The 26,640-nt window shown below is 41.5% G+C and overlaps 1 protein-coding gene across 3 annotated transcripts in view; it reads left to right on the top strand.

Annotated features, from left to right (window-relative positions):
* WDTC1 (WD and tetratricopeptide repeats 1) overlaps positions 1-26,640 on the top strand; it is a 66,792-nt gene that overhangs the window by 25,745 nt on the left and 14,407 nt on the right. For all 3 annotated transcript variants that reach the window (XM_024554433.4, XM_024554431.4, XM_024554430.4), the window contains 4 exons: positions 19,223-19,269; positions 19,699-19,810; positions 22,606-22,793; positions 25,992-26,174. In XM_024554433.4, the coding sequence (XP_024410201.2) occupies positions 19,223-19,269; positions 19,699-19,810; positions 22,606-22,793; positions 25,992-26,174 (530 nt within the window). The remainder of the gene's footprint in view (positions 1-19,222; positions 19,270-19,698; positions 19,811-22,605; positions 22,794-25,991; positions 26,175-26,640) is intronic.

Raw genomic sequence — 26,640 nt, forward strand, 5'->3', positions numbered from 1 at the left:
CACCCATGTGGGAGAGAAACATCGATTGGCCGCCTCCAGCTAGGATCCTCATCGGGGATTGAGCCCGTAACCCAGGCATGTGCCCTGACCAGGGATCAAACTTGCAACCCTCTGGTGCGTGGGAGGATGCTCCAACCAACTGAGCCACCTGGCTAGGGCCTCAATAATTTTTAATAGTGTAAAGGGGTCGTAGACCAAAAAGTTTGAGAACCACTGGTCTATAGAGCCATGAAATGAGATGACCGGACAATATTACTTGGGGAGAAAGTAGGAGGAGAGAGAGCAGGGTTCAGGACCAAGAACCAAGGTGTTTGAACATTTAGAGATTGCCTGTTTTACCTATTTCTTCTCTTCCTCAACCCACAGGAGACAGAAAGAATAGGCATAGAGGTGGGAGAACTTGAGGAGAACATGGTGTGGAAACTAAGGAAGAGATAAATCTCAACTGTACTGATTTTTACCATCTTAATTCTCAAAGGGCTATTTTATTTCCCTCTTTCCTAGTTTGAGGGTGGAGAGGATACCTGTTTGTGACTCCCTTTAAGTAGTAATAAAAATGCCATTATAAGTCTTTTAACTTCTAAGTACCCATTTTCTCATCTCTAAAATTAAATATTATATTTGTATCCTGTTTGTCTTTTAGGTTTATGAGGAGGAAGAAATAAGTTAATTTATGTAAAGTATTTAACACAGTGCCCAGCATAATATAAAATTTATGGTATATAGCACCCAAATATTAGCTGCTATTATTCTTGTTATTTATAGAATGCTTTTAAAGTTTTCTAAGATCCCAGTCCTCTGATGCTGATTTGATGGCATCTATCATTGTAAAATACTTTACAGTAATTTTCTTCCCTTGTTTTATTTGTCACCCATTGTCACATGTGGACCCCATGTTGCTTAACAACAGTTGATTTTTGGCATTAAGAAGAGGTGATTAACGGGGGTTCAGAGTGGGAATAGAAGAGGTAAACTCAATAATAAATCTCCTGCCTGTTCGTGGTTATTGGTTATAATGTTTTTTTCTTCATTATCTGGGGGAAACCTTTTTCCTAGATTTCCTAACTTACTACTATGCATGCTTTTGAAAAATGCAAAAGGAAACTTAGAGAACTCATGGGATATAGGACTGAACATTTAGAAGATGCTCACTAAAAACCTGTTGGTTTGATTGGCTTTTTTAAAAATGAAATTGTATTTTAAAGATTGTATTTATTTTCTTTTTTAGAGAGAGAGGAAGGGAGTGGGGGGAAAGGGAGAGAAACATCAATGTGTGAGAAATACATTGATCGGTTGCCTCTCCCACGTCTGCATCTGGGGATCTGGGCCGCAACCCAGGCCTGACTGGGAATTGAACCAGTGATCTTGTAGTTCACAGTCCTGCACTCAATCCACTGAGCCACACCAGCCAGGGCTGATTGGCTTTTTGGACTTTTTATATGAGAGTTAGCTTTCGTAACTTTATCCCTATTCAATAATACTATTTCTTTGCCTTCTATCTTAATAATTTGTTGTGATTTTTACTTTTTGACTTTCTAGCTTTCATTTTGAGTTACTTTAAAATTCAGAGTCTAGCCAGTCTCTGGTATCTTGTTACCTTTTTTGTATATTGGGAGAATTTGTACCCACAGAGGTGTCTATTAAAAAGCATCCACATTAACTTGGATAACTTTATTTTTTATATATTCTTTCCATTGTATTCATCCTATCAGTTTCCTAAACCTCTGAAAAACTACTTTCCTGAGCTAATGTTCTTTAATTTTCATACTTCTGTCCTGAAAGTTGCTGTCTTCTGGCTTTCTACCCTCCAGTTTTCATATAACCAGTTTCCATTCACCTTTAGGTCTTTAATTATTTGGTTCCTAGCTCTTTCTTCCTGAGGAAGCACTAAATCAAGACGTACATCAGTCCCATGCATTCTTTTCTCTTTTATATTAAGAAATTGTCCTTGGCATTTTGAAGTCTTGGCAGTTTACATGTTTAAACTAAATCGTGATCTAAAACTGCTCATTGTGCCTGAATCAAAAAGACTTTTTATCCTCTCTTCTTTGACCTGGATGTTGGGATGGATGATGTGAATGATACCTCTTAAACATTTTTTCTTTAACTTGGCATTTGACTATTAGGCCCTTTCCTTTTTCATTTACTTACTTTTAATTAGGTAAACATTCTAATTTTTTAAGATTTTATTTATTTACTTTTAGAGAGAGGGGAAGGGAGGGAGGAAGAAAAGGAGAGAAACAACAATGTGTGAGAGATAGATACATTGATTGGTTGCCTCTCACACGCTCACAGCTGGATTCCTGGCCCACAACCCAGGCATGTGCTTTGACCAGGAATCAAACTGGTGGCCGGTGCTCAATCCACTGAGCCACACCAGCCAGAGTGGTTCTAGTTTTTTTAATATTTATTTATTTTTTAGAGAAGGGGAAGGGAGAGAGAAAGAGAGGGAGAGAAACATCAAGGTGAGAGAGAAACATCGAACAGGGTTGCCTCTCACACACTCCCCGACAGGGGGTCGAACCACAAGCCAGGCATGTGCCCTGACCAGAATCAGACCGGGAACCTTTTGCCTTTTGGGACAACGCTGAACCAACAGAGCCACGCCAGCGAGGCTCTAATATGGTTCTAATTTTAAAGGTTAAAAAGATAGCTCCTGTCCACTGTTTTTCCCAGCCACTTTACTTCCCTGGGGGTCAACTAATGTAATCAGCTTTAGTATCTTTCCAGTGAACTTTTATGCATAAAATTCTCACCTTTTCTCACAAATTTAAGCCTAACATATTTGCTGCTTTCTACCTTTTTGAATTAAAAAAAATATGCTTTTGTGATTTTACCATGTAAGTATATAAAGATACTTGTAATTTCTAATTCTTTCATAGCTTCAGAATATTCTGTTGTGTGAGCATACCATAATTATTTAAACTGTCCCTGGTGATGGATATGTAGATTACTTATATTTTTATGTACAGCATTATTCCTTGCAGCATCATTTGGCACATGTGTATATATATATCTATGAGATAAATACTTATGAGTGGAATTAGTAGGTCAGAGGGTATATGGGTCTATGGTTTTGATAAATATTGCCAAAATAGCCTTTCATAGAGTTTGTCCCAATTTATACTCCTATCACACTCCTTTACTCTTATGTCAAACATAATGCTTGACAAATGTTTATTGTCTCCCCAATCCCAATCTCTTCACTCCCATGTGTCCATCATAATTCTGTGAAATTTCACAAATGAATGAAACATGATGGGCTGGAGAGATCTTAGCTCAACTTCTGAAGACGAATGTAGTCTAGGTTGATACCTGAAAGATGGATGGGAGGAGCTAGTTAGATATGGGAGCAGGCATAGAGAAGAAATTGTAGGCTGGGGAAAAAGCATCTGAGTGATACAAGAGAGAATAGAGGATATTCAGTTCAAAAGAACAGATGGCCCTGGCTGGTGTGGCTCAGTGGATTGAGTACAGGCTGTGAACCGAAGGGTTGCTGGTTTGATTCCCAGTCGGGGCACATGCCTGGGTTGCGGGCCAGGTCCCTAGTGGGGGTTACATGAGAGGCAACCACACTGATGTTTCTCTCCCTCTCTTTCTCCTTCCCTTCCCCTCTCTCTAAAAATAAATAAATACAAATTTAAATATCTAAAAAAAAGATTCTTCTTTAAAAAAATAAAAATAAAAGAACATGGTCACAGAATACAAGTGGGAGAAGGACGACAGATGAGGTTAGTGAAGTGAGTGTTGGTGGGACGTTCACAATAAAGGATGTTGAAAGCTATGTTTAAGACTATGGACTTTATCCTAAGGGCAGCGGAGAGCCATTGAACGGTTTTTACCATGGGAGCAATATGCTCAGAGTTAAGCTTTTTAAAAAAATTAATCTTTGCTTTAAAATGAAGATTGCCACAGCCTAAACTGGGGCCAGCCAGACCAATTAAGAGACGGTGATTCAGGAAGAGGTGATGGGGTCACCTGAACTAAAATAATGGTAATTTGGATGGAAAGAAGTCAGTGAATTTTAAAGACATTTAAGAGGTAGAATTAACAGAATTCTTGGTGACTGTAGTAAGTAGGAGAAGAGAGTCAAGATGAAGGTGAAGTTTCTGGCTTGAGTGACAGGAAAAATGGTAGCATCGTTCACTGAGTTGGGGAACACTGGGGAAGGAATAGGTCAGAGGGGGGAATGAGCTTGATTATGGGTGTTCTGGAGCTGTAGGCTGCGTGCTGCCTACCATTGTCTTGATAGGTAGTTGCAATACCTGGCTCTGAGCTTAGGATAGAGGACACATTGGAGATGTTGGTTTGGGCAGCATATAGATTGGAACGAGGAAAGTGAGTTGTGATTGCCTTTGGGGAATGTATAGAGTGCCAAGAAATCCCACAAGTGAAAGAAATAGAATGAATCAAAGTGTGATCAGGACTTTAAGGTAGATTTTAAAGATCCTAGTCCTAGTGATGCAACCAAAAATGAAAGCAGGTATCCCTGCAAAAAGTGAGGACCGCAGGCCACAAACTGGAGCTCCGGGACATTTGGCTCCTGTCCAGTTACAACAATAAAACACTGAGACAAAACGAACTAGCACATACAACTACAGGGTGACGTGGAACACTCAGCAACGACGCCCAAGAAATACAGAGAAGTAATTTGATCTACATACCAGAACATCTTAGAATTAATCCTAATTAATATTAAATTTCAATCCTTTAATCTTGACCTCCCTCTGGCTCTTTTACTCAATTGCGGCCACTATAATGGTTCTTTATATTTTCTCAATTAATATGTTTAACTTTCTATTTTGAAACAATTTCAAACATGTAAGAGATGTGCAAGAATAGTACAGAAACACTCATATAAACCTTTCCTCGAATTCATTATGGTTGACATTGCCACATTTGCCCTCTCCCCTCTCTTCACCCTCCCCCAGCACACACACATGCTCTTTTCCTGACCCACTTGAGAATAGCTTACAGACTTGAGGGCCCTGTATATACTTAACTACACCAGTATGTTTCTAAGAACAAGGTCATTCCTTTACTTTTATTTTTTAATTTAACCAGAACACATTTATCAAAATCAGGAAATTTGACGCTCATACAACACTATTATTCATACACAGTCCATATTCAAAATTTACCCACTGTTCCAATAATATCCCCTAGATTTTCCTGATTCAGGATTCTATCCAGGATCACAGATTGCATTTAGTTGTCATTTTCTTTTTAGTCTCCTTTAATCTGGAACTTATCTCAGCCTTTGTTTTTTTATGACATTGACATTTTTGAAGCCTGTATTTGCTGTCACGGAGATATGTCTCTCAGTTTAGATTTGTCTGATTATTTCCTCATGATTAGTTTCAGGTAATGCATTTTGACAGAAATACTACCTTAGTGATCCTGTGTCGTCCTCAGTGCACAGTATCAGGTGGCATATGATGTCTATTTGTCTTGGTTAAGGTGACATCTACCAGGTTTATCCTCTACAATGTTGCTATTTTTCCCTTTATCTGTGAGGAAAACCTTTACATTGTGCAAATATCCTGTCCTCCATCACATTTCCACCTAATGGTTTAAATTACTCACTGATTGTTCTTTCTTTTAAAGATTTTATTTATTTATTTTTAGAGGCGGGAGGAGAAAGAGGGGGAAAAAAACATGGATATGAGAGAGAAACATCGATTGGTTGCCTTTTGTATGCACCCCGCCTGGGGATCAAACCCACAACCCAGGCATGTGCCCTCCCTGGAAATTGAACCTGCAACGTTTCACTTTGCGAGATGACACCCACCAATCAGGGCACTCATTGATTATTCTTGCCTGCATCAATTACTGGTATGATGTGGTATAGTGTTTATAAAATGGTGATTTTCCAACTCAGTGATTTCTTCATTTAGTGATTGGCAATCTACTAGAATGAAGTGCTTTTCTCCCCACCCCTACCCTAGTGCAATCTCTGATATTTTTTATTTAATGGGTTTTAATTCGTTATCCTGATGCTCGTGGGTTTGGTGCCTTTCAAGTTGGCTCCTGTGTCCTTTAGATATGTTTCCATTTTTTTTTTTTTGTATATTTCTGTTTATCTTATGTACAAGGTATTGTAGGCTCGTTTTGTACACTTCCTGTCCCAGACCTGGAGTCAGTTATTTCTCCAAGGATCCCTGGTTCTTTTTAGTGGGAAATGGTATTTAGTGGGGAATGGTATCTGGATAGCTCATAGCTATTGACGTATCATTGCTTCTGGACCCTTTCAGAGGACAGAGCTGGAAATAATATATATATTTATTCATAAAGTTCATATTGATACTGCTTATTCCAATATCAGTATGTTCAATATCAGTATGCTCAGAGTTCTTTGCCTTTCCCTATTCCATATATATATATATATACTTTTTTTTTTTAAGTGATATCTTCTTACTTAGTTTTAGTGAGAGGGAAAGGGAGGGAGACAGAGAGGCAGAGAAACATTGATGCAGAAGAGATACATTGATCAGTTGCCTCTCACACATCCCCAACTGGGAACCTGTCCCAGTAACTCAGGCATGTGCCCTGACCTAGAATTGAACCAGCAACCTTTTGGTTCACAGGCCGGCACTCAATCCACTGAGCCACACCAGCCAGGGCCCTATTCCATATTTGAATTTCCTTTTCCTACAGTGAGAAGGCAACAATATTGATATATCTATTATATCAATATTATAAATATTTATTACATATTCACATTGATAAATTATCCCAACAACACTGATATAGTTACTCATTTGCTCAGTTTTACAAACACACAAAATAGTTACAGAATTGCACAGCAATGTCACTACAAATGACAGATCTACTAACTAGAGTTCAATCAAGATTTCCTCAAAGTTTATTTTGTCTTTAAAATACATACGGTTCAAAAAATATATATAGTCAAAATACTGTGTTCAAAAATTACTTGCATTAGTTAGCATCTCCTCCCCATCTTCGTTGATTTAATTTTACTTTTTGAATGTGCAAAACCTCAACTTTGTCCTAAAAGTAAGAACTCTACAAAAAAGTCCAGAGAAGGGTTATTACTCCCCTTTCTCTACCCTTCACTCTATACCTTCCACCAGAGGTGACCAACTCCATTAGTTTCTACTTAACCATTCTTATGTGCTTATGTTTGCAGAAATATGCAGGTACATATATAAATTCTTATTTTCACCCCTTTGTTACACCACAGTTGACAAAAATTATATTAAAATAGCCTTTAAACATATGGAAAAGATATTTAATTTCACTCATAAGAGAAATGTAACTTAAAACTTTGTTGAGATGCCATTTTTCATCTGTCAGGAGTATTAAAAAATTCAAAAGCTGCTCTGGCTGGTGTGGCTCAGTGGTTGGTGCCAGCCTGAGAATCAGGGTTGCCAGTTCAGTTCCCAGTCTAGGGCACATGCCTGGGTTGCGGGCCAGGTCCCCGGTGGGGACACAAGAAGCGGCCATGAGTTGATGTTTCTCTCCCTCTCTTTCGCGTTCCCTTCCCTTCTGTCTAAAAATAAATTTAAAAAATCTTTTTAAAAAAATTAAAAAGCTTAACCACACATTCAGTTGGTGTGTTGTGGTGAAATAGACACTCTTGCATTGCTTCTGGAAAGGCAAAATGGTGTAACTCCCGCAGACGGAAATTTGGCAATATCTAACAAAACCACATATACGTTTACTCTTTGGCCAGCACGCCTACTTCTAGGTTTTACCCGGAAGACACAGCAATAATAAAAAACATACGCACGAGGTTATTCATTATGGCATTGATGTAATCACAAACTATTAGAAGCAACTCTTAAGAATCCATGCATGGGAAATTCATTGACTAAATCTTGGTTCATCTACACAATAAAGTGCTATGCAGCTGTGGAAAAAAAAACTCTATGAACTGATGTAAGTGAGTTCCAAGATATATTGGTAGGTGAATAAAGAGTGTATATGTCTATCATACCTCAATGATCCTTTGTCCTCAGCAAGTCGTCTGGGTCCAGTCTACGTCTCTACGCCCTCCGTACATGCTACCTTGTACCTGCACTTCCTTTCCTACTCCCCTGAGGCTCCATGGTTCATGACTGCAGTCGTCTTGCAACATGCACCTGACACAACCCCAGCCCCAGACGGTCTTTTAGCTTTCCTGCACCTGTAACTTTCCCTTTCTCTACTGATTCTTTCCCCGGAGGATTAAAGCGCTCAAGCTTCTCTAATCTAAGAACCCGCCCCCTCTTTCTGCCAAGTCCACATCTGGCTACAGCCTTCCATTTCTCTACCCCTTCATAGCCGGACTGAGAGAATAGCCTATACTTAGTGTTTTCACTTCCTGACTTCCCAGGACAGTCGTGCACTGCGTAATGACCGGGATACATTCTGCGAAATGCATCGTTGGGTGACTCTGTCATTGTGCAACATCTCAGAGTATGCTTACACAAACCTAGATGCTACACACCTAGGCCATATGGTGTATCACTGTCATATATGTGGTTTATCATCGGCTGAAACATCATTATGTGGCACACGACTGCAATTCCTCAACCCACTTCTATTTATCTACACCACACACCACAAAAAGGGCTCTTGCCCTAAATCAGTGGATACTTCTTAGTCCTTATCTTGCTTGACGCAAAGTATGGTAATACTGGGCACTTCCTCAGTGAGACGTTCTTCATCTGGGTTCTGAGGCACCACCCTCTCTGTTTTCCTTCCTACACCTCTAGTTAATTTCCTGATACCTTTGCATACGCTTTGTCTACCTGGCCCTTGTGTTGGTCTTTTTTTATGGCTCTACCCGAGGCTTTCTTCCCACTCTACTGTGACGAAGAGAACCTCACTTGTCAAATAAGGAGAGTAAAACCGAGCATTTCCGGGGGCACATAAATGGTAGAAAATTAATACTTTTATCAGGCCTGTCTGGCTCCATTGTTCATATTCTTTTTACTTCAATCATGTGTCTACTTTTTTAAAGGGCTTAACAAATAGTTCTTAGCTTGGTGAATTTATTCTTTTGCCTTACGTGTCGTCTTAATATTTTCCTTAAACAAGTTGCAAACATTATATATCTCACCTTCACAGTCTGGCTTGATTGCCTTAGTTTATAATATAATTTGAATAAAAATTCACTGGAAATAAGTCATATCAAACTTAGATTGGTTTATTTTTTAATAGACCAGGTTAGTTTCACAGTGTAACCTACTTCTAGCAGATATTGCATAATCTGATTCTAACAAAGACTTGTCAAAGATTTTTTTTACAATATTAGTTTAGAGAAGTAAATCAGATACATAGTTTATTAAATAGCCACCCTCAAAAAAAGAGATAGAGTGGAGATCTGACTTTGTGAGAGATTTAAAGGCCCGTCCTTTGAATCAGGGATCAAATTATGGCCTGCAGACCAGATCCAGCCTGACACCTGTTTGTTGGCTTCTTTTATTTCATTTCATTTTTTTTAGATTTTAAAAAATTTATTAGAAAGAGGGGAAGGGAGGGAGAATGAGAGGGAGGAAACACTGATGTGAGGAAGAAATACCGATTGGTTGCCTCTCGTACGTGCCCCGTCCAAAGACTGAACCCACAACCCAGGCATGTGCCCTGATTAGGAATCAAAGTGGTGACCTTTTGCTTTGTGGGATGATGTCAGCACTGTTGGCGTTTTCTTTTATTCTTTATTTTATTTAAGTGTGCAATTCATTGGTTTTTATATAATATATTCACAAAGTTGTGGGACTGTCACCACTATCTAATTCCAGACATTCTCACCATCCCCAAAAGAAATCCTTTACTCATATTAATAGTTACTCCCTATCCCCTACTCCAGCCACGGATCTGCATTTTGCCTCTGAATTTTCCTATTCTGGGCATTTCATATAAATGGAAGCTTACAAAATGTGGCTTTTTTGTATCTGGCTTTTTCACTTAGCATGATGGATTTATTGATTGATTGATTGATTGATTAAAAGAGTCTACTGGTAAAGAGAGGAGGACCTAGGAGACAAATTCAAAAGAGCTGTAAGCACTGGGTTTTTTAATTTATTTATTTATTTATTTATTTATTTATTTATTTATTTTCAGAGAGGGGGAAGGGAGGAAGAAAGAGAGAAACATTGATGTTTGAGAGAAACACTGATTGGTTGCCTCTTGTGTGCCCCCAGCTGGGGACCTGGCCTGCAACCCAGGCATGTGCTATGACTGGGAATCAAACCAGCAACCTTTCGGTTTGCAGGGCAGCACTCAGTCCACTGAGCCTCACCAGCCAGGGCTGGCATAATGTTTTTAAGATTCATCCGTGATGTAGCATGAATCAGTACTTCATTCTTTTGCGTGTGAATATCCGGTTGTCCCAACACCATTTGTTCAAAACACTGTTCTTTCTCCCATTGAATTGTCTTGGCAGTCTTATTGGAATCAAGTGACCATAAATGTAAGGATTTACTTATGAGCTCTTGACTTTATTCCATTTATCTAAATGTTTGTCCTTCTGTCAGCACAATGCTGTTTTTTGTAGGAAGTTTTGAAATTGGGAATTCTGAGTCTTCCAACTTTGTTTTTCTTTTTCAGGATTGTTTTGGCTATTCTGGTCCCTTGCATTTACACATGAGTTTTAGGGTCAGTTTGTGAATTTCTGCAGAGAAAGCAGATGGAATTTTGATAGAGATGAGGCTGAAAGTATTGCCAACTAATCGTATAAATAAAATTGTATTGGAACACAGCCACATTCATTAGTGTATTGTCTGTGGCTGTTTTAATGATTCAGGAGCAGAATTGAGTAATTGTAGAGTCTACGTGGCCTGCAAAGCCTAAAAATTTACTATCTGTCTCTTTACAGAAAAGTGCCAACCTCTGCTTTAGATGATGAAGTAAATTCATGCTCTGAAGCACCGGAGGGCAGAACTAGGAGACGTTCATTAATTCAGTTACATGTTCAAGTAAATGCTGAGTGCCTCCAATATGCCAACAGTATTCTAGACTCTGGGAGATAAGTACAGCAATGAATAAGACCAACACAATTCCTGGCTGGATAAAGCTTCTTGCTATGGCCTGTAAGACGTCCTAAGAATCTGGTCTCACCTCCCTGGGCTCATACTGCCTTAGTGTTCCCCTTTATCACTATGCTGTAGCCACAGTGGCCTTCATTCTGTTTCTCCAGCATACCAAGCATATTTCTACCTTGTACTTGTTCTTCCCTATGTGTGGCATGCTTTTCCTAATGATATTTGTCACTTGCTCTTTCTCAGTTTTCAAATTTTATTTCAAAGATCCTTCATCAGAGTGGCTTTCCCTGACCACTGTGTCTAAAGTATATCCCATTATTATGGTTTATTTTCTTTCTGAACTCACACTGATTCACATGTCCTGTGTCCTATTTACCATGATGGCCTTTGCATGCATAAGAGTGTCTAGCATATAGTAGTTGCTCAAAGAAAAGGTTGGGTGAATAGGTAGACTTCTCAAGCATAGATAGCAGATACAGGCTCAGTGTAAGGAAATACTTTGAAACATGCCCCACTAAGATTTTTAGGTAAAACATAGAAGTTGAAATATGTTTTAAATTGCCCCTTTTTTATGACTTCTAAGAGGATTTTTCCTTCCCCAGCAATCTCAGTTCACACCAGGCTATGCCTTAAATCTTGAATTATCACAGTGCAATGGAAAGAGCAGATTTGGATTTGATTTCCAATTCTGCCATTCAGCAACCAAAGTGACTGAAGTGCTCTGCAAATATTGATTCATTTTCTGCCGCCACCCTGTGAGGTTATACACATCATCTCTGTTTTCACAGATGTAGAACCTAAAGCACAGGGAGGTTAAAGAACTTGCTCAGGAAACACAGAATGTGGGCTCATGTACACATGAAACCGCATTTGCTGTACTTCATGGACAATGTAACAGATTTTCCAGGGTAATTATGTGAAGATGACAGGGCCTGACACATAGTAAGCTAAATTTTAGTTATTACTATTCCATATAGTAATTCCTAGGCACACTAAATTTGAGAAACCATTGAAGTAGATTAAAGAAGCAACAAAAGGAAAGATTTTATGGAGATGTCGGGATATTTAGATCTTTCTGGCTTTATGATAAGTATCAGATCCTTAAGTGAATAGAGGGCAGATGAAGAATTCTCACAAGTATGTTTGCTTTCAGGACTCTCTCCACTCTGTTTTAATAATGTACCTACATAATCTTAACACGTGTAATAAGCATGTATTGTGAAGTTTAAGTGACTGATGCGTATGAAAGCTTAGCACTTGCCCTGACGTTTAGTAGGTACTCGGTGCTTTCTGGATTTTTATCCAAATCTTGCTCAGACTCATACTCACACTGTTAAGGAGTTACAGAGAAGCACACGACCATCTGCTTCCTATCTTTCCTGGGTGGCATTTCTTGTGGAGGCTCTACTGAACATCTCTCTCATGCTCTTTGACGTTGACCTTTTATGTAGAACTTCATTATACAAGGGTTTAGGTCTGAAGTCAGTGGGTAAGTTAAATGTGTATATGATTGGGTAGCAGTTAAGAGAGGGCACTTACATGTATGCAGACTGGGTCACAGACTTGGTCTGCCAGCCAGACAATGTCCTCAAAGGTCCTTTAAGTTTGTTCCTAAAGCCTGACATCTCTATCTTCTTCTAGGGTACCTCTCTCCTTCCTCTGTGACAGTCGAACTTTGTTTCATGTTGCTGTAGACATAGAACTGTCTTTGTGTACTCTACTATTTATTTACTTTTCTCCCAGTACCTCATACATAATGGGTATTGAATAAATGAATTATCTGTTTAGTCAGAACTTAGAAAAGCAATTTAATAGCTGCAGAAATGACCCTTTTGAAAAAGTAGGTAAATAGGAAGGAATACATTTGTTCAAGATGTATATCCTTTGTGAGTGCCCTAGCCATGCGGGAGGGGTCCTTGAGAGTGGGATCTAGAAGAACACTTATGGACTGGCAAAAGAAGATCCTGAGGACTAGTTCCAGGGAGCCAGCGCTTGCCAAAGTGTGCTAGGCCCCTTGCATATATTACATCGTTTGATCTTCGCAGTGATCTTGTCCTGTTGACATTATCACCATCCCCATTTCCCAATGAAAACTCCGAAGCTCTGGGAATCTGAGTGACCTCCCACAGACCTAGGAAGAGGCCAAGCCGGAGCTGAACCAGACATTTCTTTCACGTCGCAGTTCCGCCTCTCATGGACCAGCCTCATGTCCTCGGCTTCCTCCTGTAAGAAGTACCTTTGGTCAAAAGGACCTCTAGTTCTTTTGGTTATACCAAGATACACATTGATTTGCAGACTTCATAGCTCTTTGCTTCTCTTTTTTTATTCCTTTAATGCAGTGGCTCCCACCTTTTTCCCCTAGCAAGAATGACTTGTAATTTTACCACTGTCCTCACTGGGTTGGACTGGATCCCACGTTTTGACAGATTATTGTCTAGTAAATCATGTTTATTAATGTTTCCCATTTTAATACCCTTTTCCATACCACGACCACCCCTCTGAGCTCCTGAAAGAACAGGCTATTCCTATGGTTACAACACAGATTTTATGTCTTTCCAGTCAAAAGCAAAAACCCTGACATTGTGCCTCGTCTACGCCGCTCAGTCACCTGTAAATGTTTTATTCCTACTGAACTTTTAAAACACATCAACTCACCCAAATTTTTTACAGCACTAAGGTAAAAATAAATACAGTTCAACCTTTGGAGGAATATTCTAGAGCCATTTGAAGTGAAGCTTGTGAGGAGATCATAGTAACATGGGAGAAAGGCTAATGTTACAGTTTGGAGAAGAGGAGGGGAAAACAAAACCTCATCGGTTCTGTGAGGACTGGAGGTGCGTCTGACTCACGCTCTGAGCGCAGTAGAACACTGGCAGGCACATAGCAGGGGTGTAGATTTTAGTAGAGCCAGCCCAGAATTTAAAAAGGTGGGGTATGACATCATGGTTAAGAGCCAGGCTCTAGAATCTATCAGACATGGGTTCACATTCTGGCTATACTGTTTACACACTATGGGGTATTAACCCTTCTTATCTGAAAAATGAGAATAGTGATGGTGTTTCCGTCACAAAGTAGTTAGTTGTAAAGACTAACTAAAAAGCATATATGAAGGGCACAGTGTTGTCCCTGTACATGGCGAGAAAGTGCGTGGTATGTATTAGCTACTACCATTGCTATTATTATTACCTTTTTTCTCTCTTTATTGAGATGTGATTTACATAAAAATAAAGTGCACATGTCTCAGGTAGTGAGTTTGGACACTTGTGTAACTACAACCCACAGCAAGACAGAACATGCCTCCATCTCCCTGGAAAGTTCCCATGGTAACCTTTTAGTCAACCTTCCTATCTCAGAGTGACCACTTTTTGGCTTCTGTCTCCATAGATTAGTTTTGTCTGTTCTTACACTTCATGTAAATAGAATTCTATAGTTCTATTTACTATAACTAACTACTTTTGTGTGTTTGGGGTTTTTTGCTTAGCATGTTTTTTGAGTTTCATCTATGTTGTTCTACGTATCTATAGTTCGTTCCCTTTTTTAAAGATTTTATTTATTTATTTTATAGAGGAAAGGAAGGAAAAAGAGAGGGAGAGAAACATCATTGTGTGGTTGTGTCTCACGCGCCCCCTACGGGGGACCTGGCTCACAACCCAGGCACGTGCCCTGACTGGGAATCAAACCAGTGACCCTTTGGTTCGCATACCCGTGCTCAATCACTGAGCTCCACCAGCCATGGCTAGTTTGTTCCTTTTTATGGCTGAGTAGTGATTCGCTGTACAGATGTACTACATTTTGTTTATCTCTTCTCCTGTTGATGACCATTTACATTATTTACAGTTTGGGGCTTTTAAAAATAAGGCATCTAAGGATATTTTTAAGTCAGTTTTTGTGTGGGCAGATGTTGTCATTTCCCTCAAGTAAACGCCTAGGAATAGAATTACTGAGTCATAGGGTAGATACCAGCTTAACTTTATATAAAACTACCAAACAGTTCTCTAAGGTGATGGTAGCAATGAGATCTCTTTTTAATACAGGTGGAAATAGGGTGGCGTTCGATGTAGTCCAACATAGCCGAAGACTTTGGAGCTATATTGACCTGGGTTCCCATCTGGGCTCTGGTACTTAGCATTTGTGTGACCTTGGCTAAGTTATTTATTATCTGAGACTTGGTTTTACTTCTAGAAAGGGAGCGATAGTGAGATCGTATGTATTAATATCTAGTGTCCTACCTAGTGGTGGAATACTAAGGTGGGGACGGTGCATAGTCTGTAAAGAATTTAAAAGCAGTAATAAAACCATGTAAAAGTCCATTTGCTTTTTATCATGATTATGCACCTACAATGATAAAATGCTTCTCTTTGCCTCCTTTTCTGCCTGTACACCAGGCTGCCTAGCAAAGTATAGGGACCTAAAATACACAGTAATTATAATGAATATTTAATAAAGTTAAGCAGGAACTAAGAGTTAGGTTGGAATTTGGAACTTAAATGAGATTTGGGGCTTTCGTTGCAGGGTCTTCCTCTGTTGCACTTTGTCTCCTCCAGGTCCCTGGTGTGCAAGGCTCGTTCTGATTGCAAAGCTTCTTAGGGCCCCAGGGAGGCTCACAGAGGTCTGTTCCTCTCCAGAAGCCATCTTGAGACAGTTGTTCCTCTCAATCCCTTACACATTTGAGGTTTTATCCCCTCCTTTTTACCCACATTTTAATTCTGGTATGTCATAGGCATATTTTCTTCCATTGTATTCTTCAACATAATTATAAATTATGTACTTATATCTTACCCAGCCTTACTTATCAAGGCCAAAATAACTTCTCTTAAACACTTTCCTGTAAAGTAGCTTCCCAAACACATGTTCTAACTTATGAAGCCCTTTGTTAATATTTTGTCAACACAGTTGATCTTGAACAACACAAGGGGTTAAGGGTACCGATCCCTCACGCAGTCGAAAGTCCGTGTTTAACTTTTGACTCCCCAAAGACTTAAATATCCTCAGTATCTGCAGGGGGTTGGTTTCAGGACCCCCACAGATACAGAAATCTGGATGCTAAGTCCCTTATATAAAATGGCATATAGATCAGTGCCATACAGTCCACCTTCAGCATCCACAGACTCCCCACCATGGATCAAAAGCAGTACAGGTACTCACTGGTCTTACCTACTAGGGTACTATTTTATTATAAAAGGATATAATTCAAGAACAGCCACATGGAAGAGGTGTATAGGGCAAGGTGTGTGAGGAGCACAGAGCTTCCATGCCCTCTCTGAGCGTGCCACTCTCCTCAAACTTCCGTAGGCATATCAACCCAGAAGCTCTCTGAACTCTGTCTTTTTGGGTTTTTATAAAAAATTCATTGCATAGGCATGGTTGATTACATCATTGGCTATTGGTGATCTGTTCAACCTCCCTGGAGGTCCGGGAGATAGAGCTAAAAGTTCCAATCCTCCAATTATGTGGTTGGTTCTCTTAGCAACCAGCTCCCATCCTTTGGTGCTTTCCAAAAATCAATTTATTAGTAAACTCAGGGATGGTTTAGAGGAGTCTGTTGTGAATATCAAGACACCTTTATCACTCTTATTACTTAGGAAATTCCAAGGGTTTTAGGAGCTTTGTGCCAGTAATGGGAATGAAGACCAAATATATATTTCATATTGTAAATCACAGTATCACAGCAGGTTACCTAACCTCTCTGAACATCGTTTTTCTTACCCATGAAATGAGTAATGATACCTGTTTCCTAAACAAGATAGTGGATGTAGAGTGCTATATTAGTTTCCTATTGCTGCCGTAACAAATTATCACAACCTTAGTGGCTTAAAACAACACAGATTTATTATCTCACAGTTCTGTAGATCAGAAGTCTAACAGAGGTCTCGCCAGGCTGAAAGCAAGGTCCTGACAGGGCTGTGCGGCAGCTCCCCGATGCTGGAGGCTGCTGCATCTCTAGGCTCATGACCCCGTTTTCCATCTTCAAAGCCAGCAGGTCAAGTACCTTTCACACCTACATCTCTCTATTCTCTGCAACCAAGGAAGCTCTGATTTTTAAGGACTTGAATGATTATTTTGGGCCCACCTGAATATTCTGGGATAATCTTCCAATCTCAAGGACCTTAATCTTAATCATATCTGCAAAGTCCCTTTTGCCACCTAATCATAGGTTCCAGAGGATGAGGCATGGCTATCTGTAGGGGCCATTGTTCTGCCTGCTTGGCATGTTGCCTAGCTGTTTGTAAGCCCTCAGTTAGCAGCCATCTCTCCAGGCCCTCAGTACTCTGGGAAATTGCAAACTGAAGATATGACCTCCAGGCACAAGTAATTTACAGCCTTGTGAAAGAACGAGACGGCTGAGGATAGAAATGATTCTGACCCAGAAAGAGTGACCAAAGCCATGGGTGGGGTTTCAGCCATGTGCCATGGGAAAGGGAGAGGCCTCAGGTCAGCAAGTGCTCTGGCAGGTCTGAACAGAGTGAACGTGTCTGTAATGTAGGAGGCGCAGAACCTGGAAAGAAATGAGGTTCAACCCAGATGAGAATCGTATTGAACAAAGGGTAAGAGGGAAGGAGAAGCAGAGAAAAGGCCTTTTCTGACCGATACTCAGGGAATTAGATTTGTTTTATCTCTTCATTATTTCCATTAGTCCTGCTCTATTCATTTGTTCGTTTATGCAACAGATGTGTGCCGGGGACTGTAGCTGGCCTTGGATATGCAGTGTACACAACACACAAAAGCCTGTCTGCTCAGGGCTCAGTCTGGTAAAGCAAACACCCTGTCAACACAGAGCCACAGGAAGGGTATGCCTCCCTCCCGAATTTACACTACGGAAGGACATCTTGAAGGAGCTGCCTGTGAACTGAAATCTGAAGAATGAGTTGGAGTTTTTCAATTAGGATGCTTTAGGCCACAAGGAACAACCCAACTCACATGGCCTTAAACAGTAATGGACTGATCGGCTTTGCTTAAGTGGAAGTCCAGGAGTAGAGTAGTCATCTGGGTTGGTTACTCTGGTCACTCGGGGTCCATTTTTCTATGATTCCCTGGGCTGGGCTTTCCTCTCTCTGTCACTTGTACTCTCAGGCTGGCTTCCCTCATGGTGGCAGTTCCAAATGTCACATCAGTATTCCCAGCATCCAGAGGAAGAAAGTCATTTCTTTCAGATACTCTCTCCTGAGAATGAGAAAACTCCTTCCCCAGAAGCTCCCAGCAGCTGTCTCCCTTGCATCTGATTGGGGCCACCGGCTCATTTTTGAGCCAGTTCCTGTGCCCAAGTAAATGCCATGTCCAATTTGGCATAGGCCTAAGTTGCTGAACCTATGACTGCGGAGAAAACACTGGGTTTACCCTTCCTGAAACACATAGCCTAATTTGGGCAGGGAGATAATTAAATGAAGAGCAAGGTGTCACGAGGAAAGAAAAAGGGTGAGGGAAAAGAAAGAAAAGTAGGAGTGCCTAGTGACTTGTTTTCTCGCTCCCTCATGTAAGACTTGTATCTGCCACTGCATACCTTCTGCTTTTCCTGGATTCCGTTTCCTCCCAGTTCTGGCTTTGCCACGATTGCCCTCTGTGCATGCTTTCAGCTTCAACATCTATTAACTTCCTCACTTTCTCCATGTTTCTTAATTCAAATCCCCAAGCTCAAGACACTGGCCTAATGGACCTTACTATACCAGGCTCCACATACTGGAAGTAAGCTCCAAAAGCTCAGGGACTTCGATTTGTACACTGCTGTACCCTCAGCATCTGAACAGTACCGGGCATGTAGTGAGCGCTCAATAAATTAAGTATATGCCAAATGAATGAAAGATCAGCCTTCTAGTTAATTGGCTGCCCTTGGATCAGATGCTTCTCTGGGCAGATTTTCTGTGGTCAAGGGGCTTTCCCTCGAAGGGACGGTTGACATGTCTCTTCTAGTGACAGGAGCAGAAACTTGTTTGGATCTTCCTTCTATTACTCACTATTATCTCAACTTCATTTTACTTTTCTACAAAATGGAATTGATGAAACCTGCCCTTTATGACTCGGGTGTTTAGTATCGAGCAAGATCATGAAAATGAAAGTACTTTATATAATTGTAAGATGCCAGGCAGTTTAATTTAATTCTGGTCACTCACATGCACCTGGAAAACATTGATAATGGAAAGGTTAGTTTACCTGTTGAGTTCCACTTCTTGGTGTTGAGTTCCCCATGAGAACCTCTAACTGGCTCTCTTCTTGTCCCTTTCCATTTGCTCCCCCAGGGTCACTCAGGATGTGTCAACTGTCTGGAGTGGAATGAGAAAGGAGAGTAAGTATGAGCTAGAGCACTGAGGGGGTGCTAGAGAAAGGGAGTGGGGAGGCTGGGAGATCCTCTTCCTAAATCTAAGGAACAGATGGACCCAAGGGAAGAGAGGCTGCTGCTCTCTGCTACATGCTTTAGTTTAGTCCGTCATTATCAACACACAGTCACACAGGGAAGCTCAGATAGCCAGAAGACTGGATGACCATCCAAATCTTCTTTTTTTGATAAGCTAGTGTAAAGTTCAAGGAATAACGGCAAATTCTCAGGACAAATAGAAGAGAATCATCCAATATTTACAAGATAGCCTTAAATTCTATGACATACACTGTTATTTAAGCTCTGTGTTGCCTAACTCCTTATTATCTAGGAATGTGGGCCGGGGGAGAATTGCCCACAAATTAGAGGAGAGGTCAGAACCCCTCCCTCTATTTGCAGCTTGCTGGCCTCTGGTTCCGATGACCAGCACACGATTGTGTGGGACCCACTGCACCACAAGAAGCTGCTCTCCATGCACACAGGACACACTGCAAATATCTTCTCTGTCAAGGTGAGCAGGATAAGCCACAGAGCAAGTGAATGGGGTGACTGGGTTGTGCACATGGTCGTGTTTGCATGTGTATGCGTCCCATGTACCCCTTGGGGTCACATACACCTTGGTGATCTGAGTATCTAATGGTGGTTCCTGAAACCCCATCCATTTTCCATATTCTACTTCCTCTCTTGGAGCCAAGAGGTGAGCCCTAGATGAATTTATATTTATGTGAGTGGTGACGGTGGGAGGTATGGTTCTGAGCAGGAATTTAGATGTTGGATAGCAGGAAGACCTGTGTGACTCCCTGGTCTGCTTCGTGGAGGCTGTGTGGACTAGGCAAATCACCTAGCTACTCTGAGCCTGTTTGCTCATCTGTAAAAAGGTAATAGCTAAGGAAAATCCCTCAGATGCATGAATAAATTAGTGAATAAATCATTTAATTTTTAAAAAGGAAGTAACAGTCCACAGGGTTGACGTTACCTGGCACAGGTGCTTTTAGCTGTTCTACCTTTTGTGGGAAGCGGGTCTGCTGATTTGTTGGCGCAGGGGAGTTGAGCAGAGGAGAGGTGAGAACGGAGCTGATAAGTGTCTTCAGACCCCTGAAGACCTATTATGTGGAAGTGACCTGAGACCTGACACTTTGGTCTCAGGTCACTTCCGTGTCACTAGGGCACGTCGCTGTACATCCACAGAAGCAAATGCAGGCCTGGTGAAGGAAAGAATTGTCTAATGCTTAGAGTAATTTGAAAAAGGTAGAATGGGCCCTCTGAGGATAAAGCAAATGTACTTAGCACTGAGGTATTCTGCTTGCTGGGAACTTTATCTGCCAGATTTAAGGTTGGAGGAAATGACCTTTAAGGATCTTTCCAGCTCTGAAGTTCTATAATGGGTATATGTGAGAATGAGGCTATCCTTTGAAAAGCTTCAGTAATCTAAGAAATATTTTCCTAATTAATGTCAAGAGGAATAACAGGATACCTGAAGAAGGCAGATTCAAGAGCTCAAAACCTACTTAGTTCCCTAGACCCTACCCCTTTCCCAAACTGTCATTCTCAGCTTCTGTCCCAGAGACCAATCCTAGAGGAATTTCTGCTATTTTAGAGATAGAGCAATACTTAACACACCTCTTGCATAGCAAACAGAGACTGCTTTTGCCCCTGGAAAATGTTAGGTCCAGTTTGAGTCTGTGGGGTCAGATCTTTGGAAAGGACCTAAGCCATCATTTTGGCATCATAGAGCACAAAATGTTGAGTTCAGAGACCAGAATTTGACAATGGACTTGATACTCATAATTAATAGTAAGACCTTGAGCAAGGCAGTTATATTCAGACTCTCAGCCTCCTCTTCTGTTAAAAAAATGTGTGGAAAAGGGTTCTTCTCTCTTCCGGTGGGCAAAAATAGGTTTATAGTTTGTATGGAAGATAATACAATAATTAATAAATAAAAATACAAAAATAAACTTTCACATACCACTGTAAACCTACTTTTGCCTACCCTGTGTTTAACTCACGAGCTCCCCCTGGTGGCAGCGGCAGCGCTTAACAAGTGGCAACAGCCACAAGTTCTTCCCAGGGGCTCTGTTTCTTTCGTGTATGGAGTACATGCTGTTTCCAGACAGGATTAAAGACTATTATTTGTCCCTAAAAATTACTAAATTCAGTCTGTTTCTTCTAATCCTTGTCCTAGTGAACCATTAGAGAAGTATACATGGTAAAAGTGAATTGTTGCTTTTGTGTAAACATTTCAGTCAGGTGGGGGACTTCAGTTATTTAAATACAGAGTAATGCCCCCCACACACCCATTCAGCCTTGTTGTGGGTTGCGAGAAACTATTCAATTGCAGAAAAAAAGATAATTTAATCTTCTGAACTCAAGAAAGAGCAGGACTCAACACACCCATATTTTTTTCTTCAAAACTAGATGATAGAACAGCATAACTTTTCTAAAAACTATTACTCAGACTATGTTTGTGGCTGTCTCGTCATCTGGAGTATTTTGTGTTCAACCACATCCGAATGGTGGGTTCTTGTTTTTTTAACAGCCACTTGGTGCTCAGCCCTCCGTAAGGTCTGATGTTTGAGCCTTTTCCAGCATTTGTCATTACAAGTGCTGCTCTGAGCACTTCGTATGGGTCCCTTTTTGCTTTTGGAATTATTTCTCAGAAGTAGCAAGAAGTTTGGGGTCAAAAGATAGGAATAGTTTTTATCTTTGCTACCTGTTGCCAGATTATTCCCCAGAAATACTTGAACCAGTTTAAAACACCAACTCCCTGAAAACACTGGAAGTTCTTTTCATGGTAAGACTAATTTATTAACCCCCAGGCTCTTCACTCGTGGTCATGAAGGAGTACAACATATCGGAGTCAGACAGACTCGAGTTTGAACACAGTCCTGCAGAATGTCAGTGCCGAACCTCAGTTTTTAATGGGGCTATTTGGACGATCAGTGAGATAAATTACCTGCCCTGTTGCCTAGCACATGGTAAATGCTTAGTAAATGGTAACAGCTATGATTATCATTCACTCAGCTCTTGCCTGTGGAAGAATCAAAGGAAAAAGTTTCCTTGGGTAGTCCATTTGGCATAGGTCAGGACTATTCTGGCAAAGTAAAGGTGTTTGCCCCGACTTTGACCTTTAGGCATGAGGGCTAATGTTTGAAGTCCAAAGTTTTCTTGGTGGGCTGTCTTGGATGGGCTCATTTTCTTACCGGATATGGAGAGGGAAAGAGGGTGCCAACATCCAGGCCAGTCTCCTTCCTTGGCCGACCCCACCTCCACCACCTGCCAATCTCTCCTTCAATCTCTCCGGAGCAGTTCCTGCCTCACGCTGGGGACCGCATCTTGATCACGGGGGCAGCCGACTCCAAGGTGCATGTCCACGACCTGACAGTAAAGGAAACAATCCACATGTTTGGAGACCACACAAACCGGGTGAAACGCATTGCCACGGCACCCATGTGGCCCAACACATTCTGGAGTGCTGCTGAGGATGGGCTTATCCGGTAAGGGCCTGAGGCATTGATGGGGCCTGTGCCTCCCGCTGCATGTTCCCCTCCCACCTGCCCACACCACTTGCTTCCACAGGCCTGACTCCTTCCCTCCAGCAGAGTTCCAGCCTCATTAGTCTTCCAAGAGCCGTTGTCTGCAGACAGGCTCAGCTGGGAACATTTGCTTCTCCTCCCCTCCCCTTCCCCATTCTTTTCCTCCTCCTGTACTACATGCAGGCCTTCTGGCCTCCCGCCACCTCAGGTGCAGAGTCTGCCTCCTCTGGGCGTTCACACTGTTGTTCCCACTACCTGGTTTTCTGTGTACCCAGTTCTTTTGGTATATGACTCTTTCTTACTCTAAGGAGTCTGTTTAAGAGTCACCTCCTCAGAAGCACCTTCTCTGACCATCCTAAAGTAGACCCCTCCCACATTATTCTTTGTCTCAGCGCCCTGTCGTATCCTATATAACCCTAGTCATCATCTGTAGTTATTTTGTTTGCTTGTTGGTTCCTTTTTTTCTGTGTCCCTCAACACACAGTGAACTCTCTCTGAGTAGCTCTCTGTCTGTCTTGTCCTTGGGTTGTGTCCCTAGACCCAGCACAGTGCGTGGCACATAGAGGCACTTCATACATTTCTCTTCAACAGTTGGTCAGTGGGCATATGCCTGTCAGGAGGAGAGTCATCCAGAAACAGTAAAGCGGACTGTCCCCTTTCCCAGTGGCTGGTATTGTCACACACTTGCCTCTACTTCCCTTCATCCCAAAATGGTCTCATTGCCCTTCTTTAACTCTGTCTTCAGATATGACCTTAGAACTTTTTCTTTATCTCCCCAACCTGCTTTAACTGCCTCTCTTAAGATCCTGTAAGAGATCTTATAAGAGACCCTATAAGAGAGGTATCTAAGTCCTCTGTAAACTCTAACATAGCAGTTAGAAGCAGGGCACTGAGGTCAGAGATCTGGGGTCAGTCTTACCTCTGTCACTCAGTGTTTGACTGGAGCAAGTCATTTCACCCCTGAACCTCAGTTTCCTCATCTATGAAGTGGGAATTATCACAGTACCTCCCTTGCTGACCTGAGCATTAAAATTGAGATAGTGCCAGTAAAAACTTAGCACAGTACAGTAAGTCCTCACTTAAGTCATCAATAGATTCTTTGTCTATAAGTGAGACGACATGTAACAAAACCAGTATTACCATAGGCTAATTGATATGAACAAGAGTTAAGTTCCCATGCCTCTCATCAACGTTATAATGAAACAACACTGAATGGTGAAAAGATGTTATTCGAGGACCTGCTGTACTTAGAAGACAGAAAGCACGTGGTTAGTGGTGAGTTTTACTCTGCGTTGCACTTGTTAGCTTTGACCAGACTGTCAGGGCAGCAGGGAGAAGCTGAGCATCAAGGGCCTGGGATAGAAGCCCAAGCACTTAGGTGCAGGCACAGTCAGGGAAGGTGTCCTAGTACAAGGCAAACATGAACCGGCCTTCCAGAACAGACAGGGTTTGGATGGGCAAGCTAAAGCCGGGTGCACTCCCAGCTCGAGCAAAGCTTGTGAGGGCAGGGATAAACGCGGCGTGTACAGGACAAAGAGTTCTCTGAGGGACAAGGTTGGAGAGGGATGTGCAATCAGGTCTGGAAAGCCAGACTGAGGAGTTTGGTAAAAGTAAACTAAAAGCACATTGATGCTAAAAAATATTGAGGAATCGCTGCAATTTAGAGCTGGAGAGTGAGCTTAGAAAGATATGGTGAGCCCTGATTGGTGTGGCTTAGTTGGTTGGGCATTGTCCTGCAAAGTGAAAGGTTAAAGGTTTGTTTTTGGTTTTTGGTGTTTTTTTTTTTAATTAATGTAGACTATAGTTTTTAAGACAATATATTCTTTTTATTTGAAAGGTTGCAGGTTTGATTCCCAGTCAGGGCACCCCCCGGGGTTGCCGGTTCAGTCCCAGTTGGGGCGCAGCAACCAATCAATATTTCTCCCCCTCTCGTAAAAAAAAGAAAGGTAAGGCAAACAATGAAGAGATCAGTGCAAATGCCTAAGCAACAGGTAGGTGAGCACAGGGTGATGTCCTTCCCACTCTCTGCGTGTTCCTGTGTATTGGCAACAGAGATGCTCCCCAGGCTGCAGCTGTGGGCATGTGCTGCTGCCAGGTGGGCGTTTGGCATGACCTTTGACACCTGGATGGGACTTTTGGGCTTCTCTTGGCATTTGGTGTTTCTAGGTAGCTCTTAGATGATCTCCAGATTCTCTTTTTTATCACCTCCATACTTCTTTTGTTTCCTACAAGAAACTAATTTACAATAAGAATTAAAATAAGGAGCAGAATAGAATTCAAAAAGATATATATTTTTTTAATTGGCTCTGGCTGGGTTGAGTGCTGGCCTGTGAATCAAAAGGTCACTGGATCAGTTCCCAGTCAGGGCACGTGCCTCGGTAGCAGGCCAGGTCCACAGTTGGAGGCGTGCAAGAGGCAACTGATCGATGTTTCTCTCACACATTGATGTTTCTCTCCCTCTCTTTCTCCTTCCCTTTCTCCCTCCCTTCCCCCTCTCTAAAAATAAATAAATAAAATATTTTTTTAAAAAACTAGGTTAGGAAGGCTCTTGTAGGCCACTATCACTAAATGATTGATAGATAGATTGATAGATAGATAGATAGATAGATAGATGGATAGATGGATGAATAGATAGATAGGGAAGGAAGGAAGGGTGAATTAAGGAGCAGAACAGTCTTAGGAAGCTATCCCAGCTCTGCACTCACTAGCATTGTTATCCCAGGCAGGTTATTTAACTTCCTTGAACCTCAGTGTTCTAATGGTGTCTAGGGATGGTGTGAGGATTTAATTAGATAACACATGTGCAACACTTAGGAACAATGCTGGACACAAAGCAATTTCCAACTAAGTGTTGGTAATCACTAGTAATAGTACTTAGTAGCAATAATACTGACATCTGTGGGGTTTTTTTAATAAAAAAAAAAAGGTACAGTAGTGTTATATGAGGAGTTATGTTAGCATAAAACATGTGAGAAGCCTGCTACAGGGACCTGGCACACAGTAGGCACTCAAGAAATGAGAGTGGTTTTTGACACTCTTATTATTTACAAATAGGTCTAGAGCCCCTCCCAGTCACGTTGTATAACAAGGCCTTGGCTTCTTCCCTGCCTTCCACACGGGGCCCGGCCTCCAGTCCCTTAACTCTGTCCTCTCTCACAGCCAGTATGACCTTCGAGAGAACAGCAAACACTCGGAAGTGCTGATTGACCTGACGGAGTACTGTGGCCAGCTGGTGGAAGCCAAGTGCCTCACTGTCAACCCCCAGGACAACAACTGTCTGGCGGTAGGGGCCAGTGGGCCCTTCGTGAGGCTTTACGACATTCGCATGATCCATAACCACAGGTACGGACAGCTCGGCCTCCCGCAGGGAAGTCCCTGGGAACCTGCTGCGCTTTCCAACATTGCCAGCCTCTTCTTTTTGAGGTGGTTTTTAAACTTTTTGTGATTTTTTGAAAAAACTTCAATTTATGCTTGTTTTAGAATTATGAAAAGTATAATTTAAAAATTATCCATAATCCACCACCTAAAAGAAATCACTGTGTATAATATTTTTTGCTTGTTCTTTTACTATGAGTGTTTACGCAGAGTTATAGTAATCTTGTACATGAATTTCTTTTTGCGCATGTAATTTTATTTTGTTCTTTTTTTAAAAAACAAAAGTAGAATGTACTAGAATCTCCACGGAAGTCCCAGACCTGAGCGGCTCTGCCAGCCTAGGTTTTAGTGGACTCTTGGGACAGGTGTAGGACCGTCTGGCCTGCTGACTTTCATTCATGGGTTTGGGCGACCACTGTTGCTCCTCATACGC

The sequence above is a fragment of the Desmodus rotundus genome, chromosome 3, assembly GCF_022682495.2.
Source record: "Desmodus rotundus isolate HL8 chromosome 3, HLdesRot8A.1, whole genome shotgun sequence".
In the NCBI taxonomy this organism is placed as follows: domain Eukaryota; kingdom Metazoa; phylum Chordata; class Mammalia; order Chiroptera; family Phyllostomidae; genus Desmodus; species Desmodus rotundus.